This window comes from Aptenodytes patagonicus, chromosome 2 (genome assembly GCF_965638725.1).
Source record: "Aptenodytes patagonicus chromosome 2, bAptPat1.pri.cur, whole genome shotgun sequence".
Taxonomy (NCBI): domain Eukaryota; kingdom Metazoa; phylum Chordata; class Aves; order Sphenisciformes; family Spheniscidae; genus Aptenodytes; species Aptenodytes patagonicus.
The window spans coordinates 151,299,166-151,315,342 of record NC_134950.1 but is presented as its reverse complement, the minus strand read 5'-3'; the positions used below and the strand labels follow the sequence as shown (position 1 = coordinate 151,315,342).

General features: G+C 35.3%; 1 protein-coding gene across 5 annotated transcripts in view; it reads right to left on the bottom strand.

The window, feature by feature from the left end:
• MLLT10 (MLLT10 histone lysine methyltransferase DOT1L cofactor) overlaps window positions 1-16,177 on the bottom strand; it is a 130,370-nt gene that overhangs the window by 71,725 nt on the left and 42,468 nt on the right. For 4 of the 5 annotated variants that reach the window (XM_076331671.1, XM_076331675.1, XM_076331672.1 and 1 more), the window contains 3 exons: window positions 15,702-15,795; window positions 13,594-13,689; window positions 659-754 (listed from right to left, as the gene is read on the bottom strand). In XM_076331671.1, coding sequence (XP_076187786.1) covers window positions 659-754; window positions 13,594-13,689; window positions 15,702-15,795 — 286 coding nt within the window. The remainder of the gene's footprint in view (window positions 1-658; window positions 755-13,593; window positions 13,690-15,701; window positions 15,796-16,177) is intronic. The other variant, XM_076331674.1, reaches the window with a different exon arrangement.

The following is a 16,177-nucleotide window of genomic DNA, read 5'->3' as shown; positions in this document are numbered from 1 at the left end:
CAAGAATGGGACAAATGTTTTCCAACCTTGAAGTCAGAAAACCCATTTCTCAGTACTGCTGCCCACTTTGTAATACCATCATTAGTGTTATTTTTTTGCTGGATAGCGAAAGTGATTCTTGTAGAGTACAAGAACAGTCCTTATTATTTAACCCTCTACGTTGTCCCTTGAGTTAGATATTTGCTAGCACATTAACAGGTTGGAAAGACCACAGAACCTAATGGAGCAGACTGCTAAAAAGGCAATGTGATATTACAAGTATATGAAGCATAAGCTGCAATTTCCTGATTACCAGCTTAAATGCTTACAGGTTCAGTGATGGCTCAGCACACACAAGTGAATTTCAAAGGACAGATTTTCTAAAACTTCTCAAATTAAAGATAAGTCAATGAAATAAAACTTACTGGAGTATCAGTGGCACCTGATCGGTGCCATTAAATCACTCACTACCCAATTACAAAAAAACTAAGCCTTTCTTCATATTATAAACTTCAAAGTATTTTAGGATTTTTACATTATAGGAAAAAATACCAAGTGTGTTTGATAATTATAGAATCTATGCCATTTTAGAGCTCCAGTATATACACTGGAATGATTACATCATGAAATTCCAACATAAGTAATTGAAGTGGAAAAGGAGGAAAACACATTGACTTACTTTCTCTGTAGTTACAGTAAGAGATGGAACCAAGGATGGTGAGGACTCCGACTGCTTCTTATATTTTTGCTTGTGTTTATCTTTCTCTTTATATTTCTAGAAGTTATAAAAGAGAATATAACCTAAGTTCAGCTTCATCTTTAACAGAACCCATTTTAAGTAGCATCAAGTGTTACCAAAATTTAAGAGAGAGAGTAATAATGTCCTGTGCTACTTTAATGGAAACAACATTAGTGTTTTGAAATTTTTATAATATAATTTTATAAGAGCAAATCAAGTATTTATATTTGCTTTCAAAATACACAAACTGAAATTCTTCAGTGATAGCCAGTATTTACGAATCCACTGTTGTTAATACTATCCATCTTCCCAATAATCAATTAATCAACAAAAGAAAGTGGATTAAAAACAGAGACATGGCTTCTGCTTCAGAGGTCTTCCTGCATTTCTGCACCAAAGATTCCTGTCTTCCTGCATTTCTGCACCTGCAGTGTTTTTTGTTGGGATGTTACTGTAAATTAATGCAAGGTTTTAGCTTTGGCTCCCCTACTGACATCTCCATGCATAAGAATTTGAAATTTGATTTAAGATTTCATTCCCAAAAAGGTGCATACAGTTTACATAGTAAATAAGTATCTTCCATGTTAAACTGAACAAAATATGAAAAGCTATACAAATCAAGTGCATTTTCTAAAGAGGCTGAGAATTTTAAAAAAATTTTTTTTTTTTAACCACAACATGAAGCACTGGCAGCGTGAACGAAATTGTGCAAACAGAGATAATAATACCTTAACCCAGAGCCTTTAGAGTATAACAGAAGTCTTCCATACTGATAGAAATCAATTCTTAGAGGATTACGGAATCAGATCCAAATTGTATTTGTTTAAATAATTCAGACAAATACAAGAAATACAGAGTCTGACAAAATTAACAATTCAACTTAGAATGCAGGAGGAGTTCAATATTTTTACCAATTTAGTCAAAAGCAAGTCTAGAGGGTCACTTTTTCCTTAGTATCATAGTATGGTTTATTTCGACAGTCAATGTCAGAAGATGCAGAGAAACTGCAGGTGTGAGAGAAGGTTACTTGTAAGCTACTGGCACTCAAGTATTTTGCTTCTTTAACTATACAGTTGAGGAATTTTTGTGTGCTCACACAAAACCCAGCAGAACAGTATAATCTTATGGCCATTTCCTCAGAATGAGTGCTTCAACAGAAAGCTACCGAAAAATGCATACATACAGATTGACACAAGGGGTTTTAAACTCCCATTGAGTCACTGAAAATACTGAGTAGCTTGAAAAGATAAGGAAGACAACTTAAAATGTGTAAGTCTCAACAGCCATACGAAAACTCAGTAACTGTTTTGAATTTTGAAAATGAACCATGGTGATCGTCCTCTAATTATCAAATGATTATCCAGACCCTCAAAAGAAAACAGTTTGTTCAACAGTGACTGCACAACCACTCTCACCAAACACATGGACGAGATGTAATACGTGCATACTCTATTCAGGTATCACCAAGTGTCAGCCTTCCATTTCAGTCACAATGGAAGAAATACCAGAAACGTGTTTCATGGAATCAGCCCAAGAGAGTAGAGAGAATGGGTTCTCAAATTCTCTAATAAAGTAGAATCAGTTAATTGACAATCTAGCTGCAAAGCTGAAGGCAAAACAGATTTATCCCTACTTTATAAACTGTAAGTAGCGGCTGACTTACTTAGATTGCCTTGTCTCTACCCAGCCCCAAACCCATTTAACTCAACTTATAACCTCATTTAGCCAGGAAGTAAATACAGTTTAGCCAAAAAAATCCATAAATAAAGTACCAAAGCTACCTTCACCAAAATATCATGCAAAAATGTACTTGCTAGAATACAATATATAAAGTCCTTTTGATTCTTGTACACTTTTTAAAATTCAAAGAAAGGTCCAAGAAAATTCTTTAAAAGGCTGATGGGGATTTCTAGGTTTGTTTTTTTAATACATTGAAGTTTCATTTTTTTTCCCCAGTGTGCCATTTGGATAGAAATATGGAGTTTTCCCTTCCGTAACAAAGTGTGCAGGTGTCATAAGTACAATAATGTACACCATAAGGTTGGATTTCAATTGTTTAAAACCTAATATAGGCTTGTTAAGGGAGTTTTAGATCAGGGAGGTTGTTTTTGGTTTCTTTTGGATTTTTTTTGGAGGGGGGGATGGATTGTTTTGGTCTTTTTAGACCTGGAAAATACACATTTGAAAGAAACAAAATATGGAGATATGGGATTCAAATGCACTGCACAGCCTCTTCAGTAATTTCTTAAATGTAACAATCCCAAAGGTGCTACCCATACTGCCAGAAAACAAACAGGGAACAAGAGAAAACAGAAGCATCTACACCAAGACTGCCATGTTATCCAATAAATCTGTTGATCCAAAAGCCTTTCATCAGTGCTAGTTACCCAGCTCACTATATCATCAGTGTACATGTTTAGATAAACTTGAGTTAACAATTTCACTGAACCCCAAACAAGCCTCAGGAAGGAAGTTATGAAATGGAAATCTAAGCCACTGCCTGAGCTTCTTTAGCTTTCATCATTTTACTAGGAAATCACCCTCAAGAAATTTTTTTATTTATAATTTCGGAGCCAAGAGGCAATGACTTTAATATGCTTTAAGATGAAACTTCACAGCAATATCAGTAAACAATAGGAAATGTTTAAACGAACATGTACACTGATGATCTTTTACTTCCAATGTTAATTTTGTCTGAAAGGCAAAGAAAAACAGCATTCTGATCAAAGGAACTGTCAGTAGGACTTCAAATTACATTCTGTAATGTACTGAAATCATTTTGATAGTACTCTCAACAGAAAAAGATGTGTCAAGAAGAAGGAAAGAGGGATACAAGAAAGGGGGGAAAGGAGGGGGCATAAACGACTAAGGCCCCGGAAAGAATATGTTTTAGGTTCTGTAAAGTGAAGTATCAGCAACCACATCAAATTTCTCTCCCAGATACGAAACATCAACACAAAAAGTTTGCCAGGACAGTTTACCAAGGTTACAGCTTACCACTCAAGGCCAGTGGAGGGGCACCCCACCCTAAGACCTTTTGCATACAAAGAGTTAAGGACAGCAGACCTCCTGTGGATGACATCTATACTCCCTCCTCCTTTTAGGATATACTCCCTCACAAATAATCTCTCCTCTTTTTTTTTCTTTTTCTGTTCTTTTTTTTCCTGAGGAAAGTTCAGAAGTCTTACTTCTGAATGTGAATTGAGTCCGGATGCAAGCAACATCAAAGAAGTGGAGAAAATTTCACTGCAGGAAAACCTTTGAAAGGAATGCTCAAGTTTTACACTGATAAGAATAAAAATTTTGGCAACAACCTGCTGAGATGAAGAGACTTAGCTCCCACAAAGTGACTCCTGGCAGTTGCACCCTCTTCTCACCATAAAGATGCATACAAAGCATAAGAGTTCTGAAATACCCACTTTTGGATCCAGAAAAGGATTAACAGAGGAACATGAATTCCCACAATATTTAACAAATATGACAGCTTTCAATCAAGTCTGTCTCAAAGGACACACAAACTAGCCATCTTCCCTACAGCCAGAAAGAGAACAGTTGGCCCTTCATGGACAGCTCACTGCATGCTTTTCACTGCATCCCATTTATATACCAGACTTAAATTTTTTAAAGATTCATAGGCACAAGTTCAAACGTTCCAAACACCTGTATTTTAAGATAGTTGCAGAGCTGGTAAATGCAATGCTACATTCTGTAAAAACAGGATTTAGCAGAAGAAACACTCCAAGGGAGAATACGTTAAAAAATACAGGGCCAACTACAAAATTGACAAAGCAAACTTCAATCTTGGTTCACAAATAGGGTAGCTCAACAGATCAGATTCAGGCAGCTCCTGAAACCTGTCTTACTGTAAGAAAAATAAGGCACGATTACCATGCAGCCATTGGGTAAGCAGCTGTAACATTATTCATCCTAGGACTTGAAGAGTCCTGATTTATGATGTAGCTAAATACCAATACAAAATACCTAGAGTTCATATGTCATGATTAATCAGTAAGCTTTATTTATCACTAGGGATCTCATTTTTGGCTTTTGTTTCTTATCTAAAAAATTATGTAATACCTTCTTAATTCCAATAGCTACATGCTGCAAGATAAGAAAACTAATATGGTGCAAGATTTCTAGAATTCTACAGCACTTTCTGTACATTGCCCTCTTGTGGGGTAGGGGCGTGGAGAAGGGAAAAAAAAGCACATTTTTATTGCTTCTATTTCTTCCACAAAGATTCAATCTACAAATTACACTATATGATCTCACAAATACAGTTTGGTTCCAACTCTTCAGGTTTTTAGCTTATATACATGTTGTATCACTCTAAAGATCAGCACTTGCTCATTCATTTTCTTTAATCTACTTTCAGAGGAAACATTTATCAGACTACTGTATGAAAGTATCATCTCATCAAAATATCAAATTAAGGACACACGTATAATTTTATCTTAGCTCTGATCCATTACCAACAGAATAAATGTTATCAAATCTATCTTTCCAGTTTGGACTTAATGTCTGGGAAGACTGAGTAATGCAAGTGAATGATAACTTCTCCAGTACAGATGGAACGGATGAGTTCAGCTTTTCTCTAATAGCATTATTAATTCATAACATTTCCACATGGAAGTATCATTTAACTTGTTGAAGGTATTTACACTTATTTGCAATTCATTTTTGTCTCAGGAATGCACAGCCTTCTCCAAAGAGGTTTCCACAGTACTTCATTTCATTAAACTACGTTCTGAAGTTCAGCATTTGACAGTTCACTGTCACAAAGGGAGGCGGGGAGGGGAGTTTCCTGACCCCTCTCTCACCTTTCCCACACTGCTTAGCCTGTCAGACCTCCTATGTGCCAATTCAACTGCTAAAACAGCAGCAACAAAAACCAAAGTGGATAGTTTTCTGCTGTTTTAGTGAGCTATAGTGAGCTAGGTTAGTTCAGTGAAGGAGCATGAGAGATGGACAGTAACACGGACAAGAAGAGGTAGACGCAGAACAGAGGAGCAAGAGCTCACCTGCCCAGGGAAGAGGAGACTAACTTCTGTTTTGGAAGAATTAAAACACATGCACACTATCAGCAAGCACCAGTGCTCGGCCCTTCAGACAAAACGGCTTGGGCTGACCTTGAAGTATTCCATTTTTATCCCCTTCCCTATTACAAAAATCGTAATGCCCCCACTACCTTTGGTTGTCCCAAATTTTCAAACCTTAACAACATTTTCAAATCTGTTTTCCTTAGTGACTCTTGTAAGCGAAATCATCTGAATGTCTAAATCACTAATTTTTCAGCTGTTGTTTTTGACCCCCTCAAATAATTCCAACGTGTCAGAACGTTCTATTAGCACAGAGTACTCAGATTCGTGCTTTTGTCATTTATGGATTTTCTGCACTATCTTTCCATCACTGAAGCTTGTAAATCCAGAGCTGTCACCACCACAACTAACATCTTTAATAGAAAGCTGTGCATAGTTCTTGCTAATCCCCAATACAAGACCTGCTTGGCCTCTTATTTGTGACTAATAGCTATTAGTAATATAACCATAACAATTCCGGAATGAAAGATGCCCACAGTCCACAAGTTTCAAATTCAAATCCTAATTTATCATGTTTTGACAAGAACAGCCCTAGCTCAGGCATTCATCTATCTATCATTTTATACAGTATAAACCACAGCAGGAAAATTAAATGCAGTAGCAGCATTGCTACAGTCACAGTAATAAACTGTCCCGTGCCTATATCCTTTTATAGGGAGAGGTGGAACACTACTGCCAGCATTATTCAAATTCATACATATTCAGCTCTAAGCACAAAACTTGTTCTTAAGTACCAATCCTTGATAGAATTATTTAAAAGACTCAAAAACCTCACTTCAATACAGGGATAATGGTCAGAATTTTAACCATCAATGGTAAAAAGACTCAAGAATCGATGATAAAAATGCCAGCCAAAGCTTCTCTTAGGTTCAAGACTAACGCACAACAACTCTTATTCAGAATAAGCTACTCTTCTTTTGAAATTTAACGTTAAAATACACTTTTTCTGTTATTTACACAGTTTAATATTAATGGTTAGCGATGGATACTCAGAGCTAAGCACTTGAGTAGCACTTTATAACTTCAAAACCAGTGCAAGACTAACTAAATCAAGGCAACTATTTATTGTCCATGCTCACATTCATTTATTCCTATAAAAATTGCAAGTATTTAAAACTTTGTAATATGTATTATGTTACATACTGTGAAATGCTCCATTATCTGCAAGGTAACTTAAAGATACCCATCAAATATATGTCAAGGAATAGGCAAATAGAATAGCAAGCAAAAGGAATACATTTAATTTTCCTGGCTCAGTCAGCTTAACATTGCAGATCACCTTTAACTGCATATGGTCTACCAGCACACAAAACATTGTACCTGGTGAACAGCATATACATACAACTTTATAAAAAAGTATCAAGATTACCTTCTAGAAACGGTTACAAAGTCAACATAAAGTACTAATAATCTTGTATTCATCTAGAATCCAAAGCAAAGGAAAAGGAATATTTTAAAGCACATTTTGCTTCTACATCTCTCACAGTTATAGCTACAAAATTGAAGTGTAGGAAGATATATTGCTCAAACAGAAACAAAAATCAAGTAGTAACCTTAATGACCTATTTTTAATGTTCATGTGTCATTTAGTTTTCAAATTAAGACAAACAACATCGCATAATTTTCTCAAGCAAGAAACGTTCACATTTCTTCGAAGTTCAGCTTACTTTTTACCCCAGTTATTCCAAAGTTACTCTCCTCTATCTTATAATGTGGCAGAGTACAAACATTGAGGAGTTAAGTAAATGATGCTACAATACACTGAACTTGTAAAAAGATCAAAATCGTAATCAGACAAAAAGTCTTTCCTTAAAATTTTGTAAAGATATTGATGAAACTGAAGTAAGTAATATGTAATAATAGCATAAATAAGAGTAAAGCCTAATAATACCTCAAGTATATCACAGCAATTTTTCAACGAAACAGAAAGTCTTTTGGTTGATCCCTGCAGACTAAGACAGACAACCAGACTAACAATATGATTTTTCTTTAAAAAAAACACAACTCTTGTTTGATGAGCACAGGAAGAACTTACTACGGTAGAGATCTACTCAAAATTCTGATTCTCCCAGTATTGCTCTAGAGACGCCTATAAAAGCCACAGTGAAGTAGCAGCTCCATGAAAGAAAGAAATAAATAACAGAATTTCTTCAGATAAATGTTTGAGGATTTTGCCACCCATGGAATTTCAGTTTTGCAGAGACAATTATCACTGCTACTAATCACTATTAGCTCATGCACAGGTTCTGCAGGGGTCAGGTTTTGAGTTTTTTTTTCTTTCACAGTAAAAAGCAGAAGACTAAAATGTGTACTTTGAGGGAAAAGGGACAGCTGCAGCTAATGCAGCCTTACAAAATTCTACATCTTACAGAATAGTTTTTAGGTATACCTGAGGTGGTGTGTTTGTCATTTTGATTTTACAATAATTAACTAATCCCAGGTGGCAAGCTTAATATTATTATAAGGTGCTTGTTGTGCTAAGGTACACTAAAAGCATTACTTTTTTTTCCATACTACATATGATGTCTTACTGTAAGTTTAGAAAAATACGAGGTAAATCAAATCAGTAATTCCATGATAAGCATGATAATTGAAACAGAAGATCCTACTTTTCCTCTTACTAAAAGAAAATTTAAATAAAAATTTAAATAAGTTTTTCTTATATAAAAACTATATAAGAACTTATATAGTTCTTCCTGACCTCCACAAGAGATCATTTTGCTGTGCCATCTATACCAATTGGTGCCAGTTCCAGTAGATTACATGCAGTTGATTACCAGGCTGACACAGAATACAGCACAAGTTAACACAGAACTTTAGCAAGCAACAAATCAAACAAGATGCCACCTTTGCTCTTAATCCTGCAGACTTTAAAGATATATATTACTGAATATACTCAGATAGAGTGTGACTGTGTAAACAAAATTTCATTAGAAAGCTACTCTGTCAGTCCTCCCAAATAACTAGACTTTCAACACAACTTGACATGAAGAGTATGTTAAAAAAGAAAAAATTACACTCCAACAAAGTCAGTAAAGGTGCCCAGAAACAGAAATACTATTCGTCGGCACCAACAGTAGAAGACTGCAGCATGAAGTCACCCCTTTTTGAACACCAGGGAACCCACACAAAAACTCAGTCTTAGGAAACAGGAACCAGGTTATGCAGCTCATAGATAGATATTAAAGACCATCTATAAACTGAACTACATACGGTATATACTTATTGACCAGTTTTTAGAGGCATTCTTCTTTCCCTCTGACGGAACAGAATTTGGAAGAAGTCAACATGGATAAGCATCACCATTAGCATCCATAACACACAATTCTCATTTGAATAATATTTATCTAGCATTACTTCAATAATTAAAATTGAAGTAATTTCAAAGTGGTTGCAAAACACTTCTTCTAGTTATCTTTAGTATCCTTACAATTTTGCTTCATATGTCAAGAACAGTTGAGAGTATTAAACAGCCAAATCTATTAAACTGATTAACAAAAACTTTAAAAAATAATAAAAATGCAGTGGGATACTGCATTACTGAGATAAGTCTGGAGCTTTTTTCCCTAAAATATTACACAAAAAACCCGATGTTCTAATAACATCATTAAGTTTATGAAATGAGGCAATTAACAGAGGAATGACATAATTAGAATTGCCTTTGCAATCCTGACTCTTCAGGACTAAATCAGAATATTATTTTTTTAAAAAAGAGGAAAAAAAAGGAAACCATTGCTTATGCAGCTCAATGGTAACCTAAAGAACTGCAGTCTGTTCCTATTTTTGCCACAGAATCTTATGTGACGCATGGCAGGTCAATTTTATCTTTTCACAGTCGGTTATTCAGACAGTGAGTAATACAGAATGAACACTTGATCTGAGTGTTTAGGACTTGATTTGTAACAGCCCACACAGAGCATTAAAATACATTAAAAACGATCAAGTGCCTTTCTCCCAAATGAAATTCATAGCCCTGACATATGAACGTAGGCTCCTTCACAACATACTGGGAAAGTTTGGGCAGTTCAGAATGCAGTTCACAAACCAACACACAGCTAGTCTATGGAAACTTTCAATGAATAGAGGTGTGTTTTAAATTTTCCCTTCCCATGGGCCTAACAACCAAACTCACGGCTACAGTGGAACACACTGAATGTCACACACTGCCTCAAACTCTTCTCAGATGTTCAAGTTTCTCCCCTCAAAATCAGAGAAGGTGTAACATTTCTTTAAGAACAGGACAAGCAGCAAGAAGATGCCCATAATGAATTCCCTTTAGCTGGTAGCTCAGTGTTTAGAACACTTGTCCTGGCTCCTGCATTTTAGGTTCTCCTCAGACTGACACCCTCCAACTTCTGTAATAGTGCCCTGGGGCTCCTCACCACTATTTTGTTCTTTTTGCCTCTTCAGTCACCACTTCTTACACATTTGCAGTCTTCAGTCACAAGCCCATTTTTGTTTATTTTGCATCATATGAGCCATCATAGCAAAAAGTTTTAAATTTCCCCCTCCTGCTCAGCCCAGACCAAAGCACTTCTAGTAGAAAAGGAATTTGTATAACTCAGCTGCTATACAGTAGTTACTTACTATGTAGTAAGTTCACATTTTTCAGAAGTCATAAACATATAATGCTAGTAAAGCTTGCCTAATTTTCACATAAGTGGCAAGAAACACTTCCTTTACACAAAGGTCAATCCCAGGCATGTTTAGTTCCTTCTTTAGTCGCTTCCAAAGATAAGGCTGCCAGGAACATTAGCAAAGCAAGGTATTCTTCCACAGCCTCATGGTGGCCTAAGTTTTTCCCCAAAAAGCTTGAGGTAAACACCTGGGCCCTGAAAAAAGGGATACTATTAACAGTATGTCAAGCAACACACTACCAACCCTACCTATGAGGCACTCAGCCTCATCTCTAATAATTTCTAAATAACATCTCTGCCATAGACACTAACAATACTTAGTGCAGCAGTAATCAGAATATAACTAAGCTATTTATTCTGTAGCTTCAAATTCCTCATTAAAATTAAATCATACCATAGGTTTGGTTTTTTAATTATTATATCCTTATATATTTGTTATTGATTTTGTAAGCACAGTACCCAGAAGAGACTAAATACATATTATGAAGGAAAACACATGCTTTCAACTCAGCTTCTGTTTACAAAAATGACAGCTACCCACATCAACATTTTCAGACCAAACTCTTCTTATTGCAGAATATTTATATGCAAATGCATAGCTTTTGAGATCTGAGCAATAAAAATGGTTCTAATCCTCAACTCATACAGCTTCTGCTTGGCAAAAGGGAAAGATTTAAGGATGCCTAAAGATCAGATTATCGAAATTTCCAAAGAACAAAGACAAAAGACAAAGTAAAAACTAGAGTGCCCTTACTGGGAGGGGGAGACACTACTGTATCTGGGAAGGAGATACATATTTACTGTAATATGACAACAATCTAGATTCCAAACGAATTTACAGAAGAGGAAAATAAGGAAAGTCACCCTAAAAAATTACCCTACTCCTCCAAGATACACCGTATATTTGATATACTGTATCAAATAAGACATCACATGCAGAAGGTAATGAAATTTACCAAGAGAATGAGCCTCCATACCACATATGGTTCATTGACTGAAGATTAGTATTTTGCAAAGCACAGGTCATTCTTTAACTATAGAACACGTAAGATTAAAAACACCAAACAAAACATCTGTAGCCACAACAAGTTAGGTGATTAACAGCTTTAGGAAACTGCAACTTTTTTCACCACTTAGTGGTTTTAACTACAATAGTGTTTTGTTATTATGCAACATATAAAGCAAATTAAACTTGGTAAGTGGACATGCTATAACGTGCCATGAGAACCTCCGAATGTCAAATAACAGGTTAGTGCTTCAAACTGCATTGCTTCACTTGGTATTACAGATCATGAGATTTCTGGATTACCATGTTTCAGTTCATGAAAGGTAGAACAAACTTTAATATCCTATTTCTAGCAAACTTCAAGTCACAGAAAAAGGCCAGGACTTGCAAGGGCAAGCCACAACATTAACTATTTCTAGAAGATCCACATCAAAACACTTCCAGAGCAGAAGTCGAGCAGCTATCAGAAAAAATAGCTGATACGTTGGCTGAACACGCTCTGTTAGAAAGTTCCTCCAAGTATTTCCTGAAGATTTTACAGGTGTTATGACGTGAAGAAGCTATCAAAGATAGCTTTGACTATCTCCAGTCAAAGTCACTGTAAAAAAAAAAAAAAAAAAAAAAAAAACACAAAACAAAAAAACCACACACACCACGTTTTTTGCACTGCTCGGACATACAAAACTGAAATGTAGCCTCATGCTCACGCCTCAAAGTTTCTTCAAATTCAACTTCAAAGTTTTGTCAATGTGAGTAAAAATCCATGCATGTATTTTGCCAAAACATGACCTGAAATATGATAATGGTGAAAAATTAAGCAAACTAAGAAAAAAATATGGCAAATATTGGTAAGGTTTTACCTCGCAGGTAATTCTGTAGTCTGTAATTCAAGATTGTTTTTTTCTACCAATGTGTTACTAAGAAAAAAAGATCTGCCAAAAAACCATACTTTTGTTATTTTAGTCATAAATCTAGATTTAGAGATACAACCACACAGCAATGCACACTCTCTTCTGCATTACCAGATGAAGATGGAACTGTTCACCTCCACCATTAACCAGATCTAAAGATACTTTTTAGAGGATTATTCAAGAACAATGGCAATCAACATCCATCCAAAGTGGAAGTGAGCTTAAAAACCAAATCAAGTATTAAGGAGACTAAGGGTCTGAAGACTGATATTTGCTATTCAATTTCCTGTCACTATAAATATAGCTCCTTCATATAATACACATTTGGTCAATACATTCTTTGATTTCGATTTTTATGTAATGATTTTGAGAAATGCAAAACTAAGTCTACCCACACCCGCAGAAAAGTCCATTAAGTTAGTTGTACAGGATGCATGCAGGTGAGCAGTTTTGCATGTATTCTTACAGGGCTAAAAAAGAGCCAAAGCAAATTTGCGTTATTGTGCCACTGTGTTATCACCCTGTGTTGAATTTACATGACAAATTTCCCATAGACAACTATTAACCTGACAGTAATAAAAATGTAAAGTAATAATCATTATAAATTTAAAACTCTTTTTTAAAAATATGTAAAGTTAAACTGTTAAAAGAATACACCAACGATAGAAATTAGCAGTCAGTTATGTTCTTTGTATCCTCTCAGGAAGATTCCCAGGTAAATGACAAGGTATTTTGCCATCGCAGTGGGCTTGACCACCAGTACCAGTAAAGTGTGTCAACAAGAGATGTCAGCTCTTTGATAAGGAGAAAAAGATATAACAGGTTGAAACATAAAAAGTTAGATGCACCTGCTTATCAGCACGCTTGCTAAAATGTCTACCACTGTTTTTCTTTCCCACCTAGTCACAAAGGCTACACAAAAAAATCTCTAACAGAAAACTAAAGCAAAGGAAGCTAGATGGAAACAGCCTTCCCAATGGATATGTTTTGGTGTGTATCCCAAAATTGATGATAAACAGGAATAGGAAGGTGCATGTACAAATGCACCTGAAGATGTTTCCTCATTGGACCCTAGTACCTCTAGTTTATCACCTGTGTTATTTATTATTCAGTGCTTCAGTAACAAGATTTCCTTCACGCTTTTCAGCAAAAATTAAATTTATCAGAAAGTGCTACTATTAAGCAGATGTGCCACATAATTAGCAACGACAAATCCACTTACTTTTTTCTCCTTCTCATGATGTTTATCCTGAGAGTGAGAGGAAGAATCACTTAAACTTTGATCATATGACCTATTAGATCCCCGTTTGCTCTTTTTCTAAAAAGAGAAAATATATTTATGGATAGAGAAAAGGAACCATTTGAATAAATAAAAAGCATAAAGCATTTCAACTGATAAGATGCCTTACTGCTTGAAAAAAACCCTTCAGTTACTGAAAAACTGACAAATTACTAACACTAATAAAATTAACAAGACTACCCAATGTATGCCAGGAAAAAAGCCTATCCTTATATTGACCTTTGCACCTCCCACAAATTTGCAAGATATGTTTTCCACAAAGAAATGAGATATGCCACTTTATAAAGGTTAAAAGATGGTAGACACATTTTCAAGTTTTCATAACATAAAACAGAAAAGATGCTGCTCAAACAAGTATTACATGAAGCCACCGTGCTAGCACTGCCACATGCTTGAAATGCATTGTGAGGTGGCTGCTTTATGGCTTCATGATTTATTATTCAAGTGACCTGTCTGCAATATTCTCATTAAAATGGTTTAAAAAATAGGATACAGAATGCTATGGTCATGTATGCATTTACAAGCAGCAGACATAATTGCCTGTATTTCTGTAATGTTTGAGAGCCTAGTCTGGGACTGCAAATACTTTATGCTAGGCCAGCGTTCAAAATGTTTGTTATTTTATCATAACTGAGGTAGCATTATAAAGACACCTCAGGTCAGTGCTTTGCCAACCAAAGTTTTCAGTGATATAGTAGATATGCACCACCCACCATCTTCAGTAGTAAATACTAAACACCTGTATTTACCAGGCATCAACAGTCACAATAATCCTAAAGAAATGCTAAATCACTTAAACTATCTTACCAGTCTTTACTGTTCTTACCACTGTAGTTTTGTAATGGAAAGCTAACTAATTACATGTAAAATATGGAGTTATGTCTTTATCATTAAACTTGTTTTTTAAATAAACATACATCATAGCAGCACTGGAACATTCAAATCAAATGCATAATAGTGTAAGAGCTTGCCTTCACTGCTAAGTAATAGAGCATTTTTGTTCTTTTTGTATACTTAGCTCAAGATAATAATAAAAAAAAAATCTTAGCTTAGTAAGGGCCTAGAAAGCCCTTGCTTATCTTCATTATGAAGCAAACTCATCAATATTCACGAAAGCACAGAGCTAACCTCACCAAGCTTATCTTCTAGAAAGCCAAAATGGTTCACTGGCCCTGCGTTTTTACCTCATTGCAACCTATTCAAAAGTCATCCAAGTATACACCTTTTTTAGCAGTGAAAACAAGTAATCAGCAAGTTTAACTATACTTATAGCAGTATCAGAACTTAAGTCTATATAATTTTCATAATTCAATATTCATAAACAACATTTTTTAAACATCAGTAAGTCCTTCAAGTCCACACACACATACACAGAAACAGATACCTGGAACTGTCAAACTGATAAGAAGTGATAGGAAAGACTCCAGAGGTCTGATCCAAAACGTACTGAAATAACTGAGAAATTTCGAGGTTTTTTGTTTGCTTGTTTGTTTTTTAAAAATCAAACCTCAAGTCACTTCCTTGAGGTTCTGTTTCAGAGAACTTATAGGCAGGGAATATCCACTGGCTACACAGTGAGAGACAGAACAAAAGGAAAAACACTGTGGGTTGTGTTTTTTTGGTTGGTTTTTTTTTAAAAGAGTAACAGAAACAGAAAGAAATGGAGGACTTCTTTATTCTCTAATACACAAGATAACAAGTAATATTTTCTAGATTATTCCAAAATGGACTAAATTCCTAGAAGCCAACTAATCAAATAGCAGAAGAAAACATTACAGGAACTTAATGAAAAAAAACCACTAAATGTGCATGCTATTTCTGGCAGAGGGGAAAAACCCACACATCTAGAAAGTAACCACTTATAAAAACATTTTCAGTTAGTACTTCTGTAACTGTGATTAAAACATTGTTTTAATGAAATACAGTCTACTTTCTGAGCTACAGGAAAATATTATTTCTAGTGTTAATAGCAATTCAGAGTGAAAAAGTAAGTCAGTGACATTTATTTATAGGATTTAATAAATACATACCAGTTTACTAAAATGGTATTTACAGTAGCCACAGTATTGGACGTTATCTGCACCATTGCCTTCTTCTTCACAAAGAAGTCCTGCAAACTGTGCACTAAAAATAAACCAAACAACATTCAAGAAAAGCAGTTTTACATCAACTTGTACCACAGTATCACAGCTGATAATGTACGGATACGTATATCTGCATTTAATAGAAGAGATTTCCACACAAGTGACTTCTAATGGCATGTGAGCACATAACCGACCTTTGTAGCCCAGTGAAAAACATCTATGGTTTATACTTTGGCCTGATGCCTTTTTCATAGTCTTTAAGCCACTCACACAAGCTTATAGCTTGAAAATCTACATTTATTATGCAGCTACTTCCACAAATAAATAAACCAAGCAATTTACAATGATTCCTAGCTCAAATTCAAGCCAAAAATTATCTATGGAAAGAACAGTTTTTAACAAAACCATACTGTAGATCCAAA